This window comes from Botryllus schlosseri, chromosome 2, assembly GCF_051294905.1.
Source record: "Botryllus schlosseri isolate E-star chromosome 2, Bs_hap1, whole genome shotgun sequence".
Lineage (NCBI taxonomy): Eukaryota > Metazoa > Chordata > Ascidiacea > Stolidobranchia > Styelidae > Botryllus > Botryllus schlosseri.
Window position 1 is genome coordinate 3,982,461 of NC_137237.1, and position 7,469 is coordinate 3,989,929.

Below are 7,469 nucleotides of genomic sequence, written 5' to 3' on the forward strand. Positions count from 1 at the left end.
AATGAACCACTATTTGCGGGACATTCCATCTGAACATGTTTCCCATCGATTGCTCCGACACAATTTGGGAACTGCCACAGTTCTTCAAACTTTTCTGCTATTTCAACCCACTCAGAAGCAGAGGATGGAGTTTTCATATATGTCCATCGCAGGTTATTCCATAACGCCGCACAAGTCTCATGAACAATGTTACATACAGTTGAGCGGCCGAGGCGATATGATCCAGCGATTGTTCTGAATGAGTCCCCATGCGCGAGAAATCTCAAAGTGACAGCCAATCTTTCCTCTACAGAAACAGCTTTCCTCCAGTTGGTATCGAGTTTGGCGATATCTTCTCCAATCAGTTGGATTAGATAATGAAACTGCTGCATGTGGTTTCATCCGAAAGTAGTCGAAATAATGCGCTTCTCTTTCTAATTCATATTCCTTGACCAACCTGTGATATTCTCCTAGCTGTTCCCGCCGTTGTAAAATAGGATGCACCCAGATCGATCTGGCCTGCATCTTTTTTTTCAATCTTCTTCGAATGCACAAAATTGCCAAGGCTTTCTTCTGATCAGGAGTTAATATCATACTGCAAGATATAAATACACTGCAAGGTATAAATACAGAGTCATTGATGTGATATGAAGATACAGAGGTACCCGCAACTCTGCCCAAAGCAAATGTACCACAGCACACAGATTTGTACTAACTACTGGATTTGAAAAATGCGCAACTACCGGTATAGAACTACTTAATTTTCAAAATGGGTAGTTTGTTCAAATCAGACTAGTTATATTACACCAATCGCTATGCAACAACATCACCAAAAGCCTTCTGTCTTTCTTGTCTAGTACCACAATCGCCATTCACATGCATCGCTCACTGCCCTCGTACGATATGTCAGCACGACAACCACAGCAACAAAATAGGTACCATCGCCCTCTCGTCGCATCGTCATTCGGACGGAATCGCGCTCGCGATCATTAAGATAAAGATACAAAGAAATGCTCCGCCGCATCGATCGCTGTTGATCTGGTCGCATTGTGTGTGATCGACCCTTTATACTAACTTCGCATTTTATTAGCACAAAATCGTTGTCGCGAATGGAAATATCGCATTTTCGCGAGCAATACGGTCGCTGTAGGCAAGCTATTGCTCTTCCTATTAGCATTGCTGCAAATCACTCGCGGAATCGATATTCGTTATCGCGTAACCCCCGCTCAGAACATTCGCAATTCAGAAGCGATCTCCCGTTCTGCCTCATTGCCCGATACGACATAACGATTAATCTGCATCCTGTCTGTATCGTGCTAGCGCGCAGCGTCACGTGTCAGACGCGGGGAAAAAGGTATCGCCATCGAGGCACAGACGTATAACGATGCGATTGATTTTTCGATTCGCCATTACAGCACGCAGGAACGGATCGATGCTTCGTTGGTGGGCTTCGATGCTCATGTACGCTTTAAAATGTAGCAGGACTGCGCTAGATGGGTATATCTTACGAAAATTATCACGCCAAAACTAAGCTAACTCAAAGTATCGGATTATAGCAGGTATCATAAACGGGAGGTATCGTATTTTCTTATACAGGATACATATAGGTAGCTCATGATTATTTCCTGGTCAGGTACATCGTAGTATTGAAAGCGGTTGAACTGCGCCACAATCGACGTAATCGAACTATAAACCGCTATTTCAGGTAGCGTTTCTATACGATTATTCCGAGTGTATATTCCAAATGCGTAGCATCGTAGCTGTCATTGAAGCCAGTCTTAAGATATGTTAGTTAGAACTATATTCTTGAGTCATGATGATAGGAGTATTACAAGCGGTTGAATTAGGCTGCAATCGACGTAATCGAAGTATAAACCGCTATATCAGAGAATAGCGTATCAATCCGATTCTTCCGAGTGTATATAGTTATTAGTTATATACCCACCAATGCGTAGTGTTGTAGATAAAATTATTGGAGATCGGCTTAATATTGTTACTTAGAACTGTTTTCGTGAGTATTGCAAGCAGTTGAACTGAGCTACAATTGACGTAATCGAACTGCAAATCGTTATATCATAGCAGAATATCAGTCCTATTCTTCTGAGTGTATTGTATACTGTATATTCCAAATGCGTAGTGTCGTAGATATCATTGAAGCTCGTCATATATGTTACTTACAACTTTTCATGAATGACCTCACTAAACTCATTCGGTACTTTGCGTTGTGTACTGAAATACCGGCATCACGTATAACCAAATGTATCGGGTAATGGCAACCCGAAACTATCGTTATGCTAAACTATCTCTACTTTTGAAGCCTTTAATTTTATTCACATTTTACTAAGGCACCATAGTAGGGTTGTTGAGATGGCTAGTGCAGACGAACCAGCTGTATATCCCTCTAAGATAAAACGTAACCTCGACGGCACCCCGTGTAAGCTTGTGAAACGTTCCAAAATCTGGGAAATATTCCGTACCGTACCCGAAGAACCGAAAAAAGCAATCTGCGGAAAATGCGAGGCTGTCATATCTCGAGGCGGCGGTAGCGGAAAATCGCAATGCACCACGAATCTATGGAAACACTTGGAAAACAAGCACCCTGAATCATTCGCGGAAGCGTCAAAGTACAAAGAAACAATTAATCGAGCCGAACGCATAAAACGCCACAATCCTGAGAACAGTAAAGCCTGGCGACTGTTTTCGGTGGCTGGTGACGACCCTTCTGTTATCAAGTGTTCAGAATGCGATATCGAAATAACTTGCGACCCTAGCGAGAGTAACACCACAGACGTTTTATGGTACCACATTATGACCGAGCACCAGTCCATGTACGACAAATGCGTGAGCGAGGCAATGATGGAGAACGTAGTTTCGACTCAGAAAGGCAAGCGATCGCTGGTGTGGTCAGAATTCACGCAGCACCCTATGGACTTTTGTAAAGTTATCTGCAACACATGCGATACTGTCGTATCACGCGGTACGACTAAAGAAAGCTTAAATACGACCAACATGCGACGGCATCTTATAAGCAGCTCGCATTTAGGCGCAGTACGAGACAAAGGGGTCGAATTAGGTAGGTTGCCTTTGGATAACGATACAAATATAACTGATGCAGTCTCGCCAAAGGCACGAAAACTTGATATTCAGAGTGATCACGGTAACACCGACAAGAATCACCACGGTTGTAGTCAAACTAGCAACCTTATGGACGCTCAAACGCTTTTAATGCAGCGTCCAGTCGATTTATTTCACACAGGCTTGCTCGGACACGCGCTTTACGAACAGCAGAAGAATGGGATTTGCTGCGACTTTTCGATCGTGGTCCTAAACAAAAGCTCCCTGTCTTTCACGGACCAGGAGAGGAGCAGTCCCGAGATTTCGTCGGACGAGATAAAAATACACGGCTGTGTGGCGTCTGTCGTGTCGGAGAGTTTGAGGAAGACGATCGCGTCCGGCGAGCGACAACTGAAACTAGCGGATATTCGCAAGCCTACCGTTGAACACTTTGTGGAGATCGCCTACACTGGGAAGCTGGACGTTATCAACGCGATGGGAATGAATGAAGTGATAGAGGTCTACAAGGTCGCGAAATTACTCTGTGCTGATACAGTTGCAGCCTATGTGCAACGATCGTATCCGAATGTATCTTTTCGAACGAGCCGCGAGCAATTAAATTATGCAGTTACCAACCAGAATACCTCCAATCAGCAATCATTATCCTCGGCGCAAGAATCGAACGACAAAGGACACGAATACTCGCAATCCATCACGCCAGCGCTGCCCAGTATTGTGCCGACAGCGAATAAGCGTAAGAATTATATGCCGAAATCGAACAGTAGTATGAAATTGGAGCAATGAATTATATGTCGATAAATACTGTTGTTGCGTAGGGCGATAGCTCTCAACCTCATCTTACCTCACGCCACCCTATCGCCAGAGCAGGAGTGTAAGATTTGGTAAGCTGATGACTAAAGGATGTCAGTCACCGTCATCACTATTCAGCCTCAGTTTGTGGTACTAAAATTACGAAAGAATAATACAGGGTTGTCAGACAGCTTTTGAAAAACGGGCCAAACAGTGGCGAAAAAGAGCCGTAATGGGCCAAATTGTTCAATAACGTTGTTCTTAATACATAATAATGTTACCAACGTCAATAACGTTGCAACATTACCCATAGACCTTTTGTCAATCGCCGGCAATTCTAGATTTATATTGTTGCTGTTGTGGGACACCAAATCCATTGCAACTGTTGATAGTATTTTATGACACGAATCCAACTACATTAACTGCTATTATTACAAGCCTATTCCAACTGAATATAAAATCGTAAAATCCAAATTTGTGTTATAATATGAGAGCTATGAAGGTTTTAATGATTGAATTTTATATATTTTTATTAAAAATTGAGAGAATAGTTTCTTTACATTTGAAACTTATCTAACTTATATAGGCTACTACGCAGTCTACATCTACATTCTACAAGAAGAATTCCAAATCTTCATCTACGGTATTTCCACTCGGATCTCTGCCATTAGCATAACCATTGTCAGCTCAATTTCCGAAAGACATTTAGAAAGATAGCTAGTTTGATAGTGTATGCCAACTGCTTCCAAAAGGAGTCAAATATTGGAAACGAAGGGTCAAGGAGGGAAACAAATTTATTTGGTGCCAACTGCCTCTAACAAAGGGCAGAGTTTGTGAAGGGGGCGACGGAGGCGAAAATAGCGAAGGGGGCGATGACGCGTCAAAACGGTGACGTTTTTTTTTCTTTTTTTTCTAGTCAACCCATGGAAATTTAGTTACAAAAGTGAGTCAAATTGAACATCGAGACGAAAATTTGACCTTTTTTTTAGTCAACCCGCCGGTGATTACAGTTTGTATGCCCAATTTTCGGTACGCAAAATTTGGGGGGCGATGATCGGTGTTGACCTTGAAAAGGCGGCGATGGGTCGTAAAAGGTTGGGAACCACTGGTTTATCCATAAACGAGGCTGGCATTGATGTCGGTTATTAATTATTATTTCAAAGATACCAATTCAGCGTCAATCAACAAACGCACACATTTCGCAATTGCAATCAGCGAAGTTTTTCGATGTGTGGTGTTCAATTAGCTTCCTTGTTACATTAGCTTTTCATTACCTTCATTAGCTTTTCATTAGCTCCATTAGCTTTCATTAGCTGTTCATTAGCTTCATTAGCTTTTCATTAGCTTGCATGTACAAAATAAAGACACCCCAATCTAGTAGCCCTGGAATAATAGGTCATCATCATCACTTTCGTTCAAGCCTCAATATTACGGCCTAACTGCCAGAGTTGGACAAGTCGAAATTTCCGGCGGTTCCAAATTAGTTCAAAATTACTGAACTCGGAAAACTTAGAATTTGAATTTAATTCCGCATTAAAAGAAATTCAACAAAAATTTAGTTCAGTTCATATCAAATCAGAATTCATCCTCATAAGCATTAGAATGGTAAATATCTGTACACCAACCTTGGCTCGTTTCGCACTGTACACTTCTGCTGTAGCGTTTTCGGGAAAACCAGAACTTAATTAGATTGGAACTGGATTACCGGCATTCCTCTCTATTTAGATAATTAGAATCAACTAGTTGTCCTAGTTTGCTCACAGACGGCGATGACCTTTTATTATTCATCAGCTTCCCAAATGCTACTCATAATTTGGATGTCCGTAATTTTCGTTACGTCGACGGCAGACCCGCATTTCCTCATTTTCGCGCGGCACCCCCCGAACAGAACACATCCCATTTGAGGACCACTGGTGCGCGATATTATGGACTCATGCGACGGTCTTTTTTATGGTTGGGTTGAGTTCGATGACCGTTACGTTGTCGCCAGTCGCGTATTTTCCTCTTCATTTTGCCGATTTGCGGTGGTTTATTATTTTCACGTTATCTTGTATTGACGGGGGATTTAACTCCGATTTATGTGAACGCAGCTTCTTCAGTGTTTGTGGCAATATGTTATTTTATTCACTTCTCTACTGATGGAATAATGCGTCTTCAGATATTCTGAAATAATTCTGCACACTCAGGGATGGTGACTTGGTTTACCACATTACTTGACGGAGTCTTTCTTAACCGGGAGCCTACTAACCTAGGGAACACTTACGCCAGGGGTCACCAACCTTTTTGCAACCAAGAGCTACTTCTTGGGTGCAGATTGAAGCGACGGGCTACCATTTACTCCCGCCGCAGTACTCTGGTATGTAACTTGACACCGCAACTCTGAGTGAGTGTTCCAGATGTGCATTAGTGAGGCGTGTCATGATTTTAAGTGTTTAAATATATATGTGTTGTCATTTGTCAGTTACATGTTGGTGTGAATTAAACAACAATAGCTAAATCAATCCATATATTTAAAAGCTCACTGGTAATAATCTGACGAATATTGGTAAATGCTGCTATTCGATCTGTTTTTAGAACAGCCTCGCGGGCTACTCACCTGGTCCTCGCGGGCAACCTGGGGCCCGCGGGCACCACGTTTGTGACCCCTGACTTACGCTAATCTACAAGCCTTTGCGGAGCCCGAAACTTACCGACATACACATCTAATACAGTATTATAGATCAGTACTCATTAACCTTTTTCGTCGTGGTACACCCTTTTAACGTTTACTCTAAACGCCATGGTACACCCCTGACCAATGACCACATATTGTGGCTGGATGACCAAAAAAAGGTCAACTTTCTGGCTCAACTCCCGAAATACAGTTTTTCTTTCACGTTTTCCGTTGGTTGATTTAAATTACTTCATAGCAAATAAGCTCATTATATTGGAGATAGAAGGATTGTGTTTCCGTTTCAAACCACCAACCTTACATGCGTCCGCCACTGTGTATAACGTATCACCAGAGGTGGTCAAAGTAGTCTTGAAAACAGTCTTATTTCGTTCGCATGGACTGTCAAAAGCTGCAAATCGAGGTATGCGGAAGGTGCAGATAGCTTGACTCGTATTTTTGCATCCCAGGAGGTATCAATTTTGACAGAATAAGCATTCTTTCGCATCATGGGATGCAGGTTATAGAATTGATAAGAAATGCGATACTAACCCTTTGTTTACTAGAAGACCCCGTTTTAGAGAATCATGGCATGCCGCCCTACCCCAAATTATAAGGCCTCAAGTTAAGGCGAAGAGCAATACGGAGAAGTTGTATCGGATACGGTTTCAACACTTTGCGTGATTAGTATACGTTAATAACAAATATTGTGGATCGTAAAATTTATAGTTAGTGTATAGCTTTACTTTCGGAAAACAGAGGCATTTGCTTTTATGCTGCAACATGTATGTTCTGCAGACAAAAGAACTGGAAGTAATTAGAAATCAAAGTATGATACTAGGAATTGAAAGTGAAATACAAATACGACTTCTAAAAAGCGGAAAATATACTTCACGTCTTTTGTCCATAAAGCTTCAAAGGTGTTCTGCTAAACCAGGTGTAACGTTCAAAAATGCCGAATTTTCCAGATTAGCAG

The 7,469-nt window shown here is 42.0% G+C and overlaps 1 protein-coding gene across 1 annotated transcript; it reads left to right on the forward strand.

The window, feature by feature from the left end:
* Positions 1 to 1,224: 1,224 nt before the first annotated feature.
* On the forward strand, positions 1,225 to 6,015 carry LOC145433063 (uncharacterized). The gene has a single exon (XM_080309969.1). It carries the CDS (start codon positions 2,347 to 2,349, stop codon positions 3,835 to 3,837), a length of 1,491 nt encoding a protein of 496 aa, XP_080166095.1. The 5' UTR covers positions 1,225 to 2,346; the 3' UTR covers positions 3,838 to 6,015.
* The last annotated feature ends 1,454 nt before the right edge of the window (positions 6,016 to 7,469 follow it).

Coding starts and splice junctions, on each gene's coding strand:
- LOC145433063 (XM_080309969.1), top strand. CDS start 2,347: ATGGCTAGTGCAGACGAACCAGCTGTATATCCCTCTAAGATAAAACGT.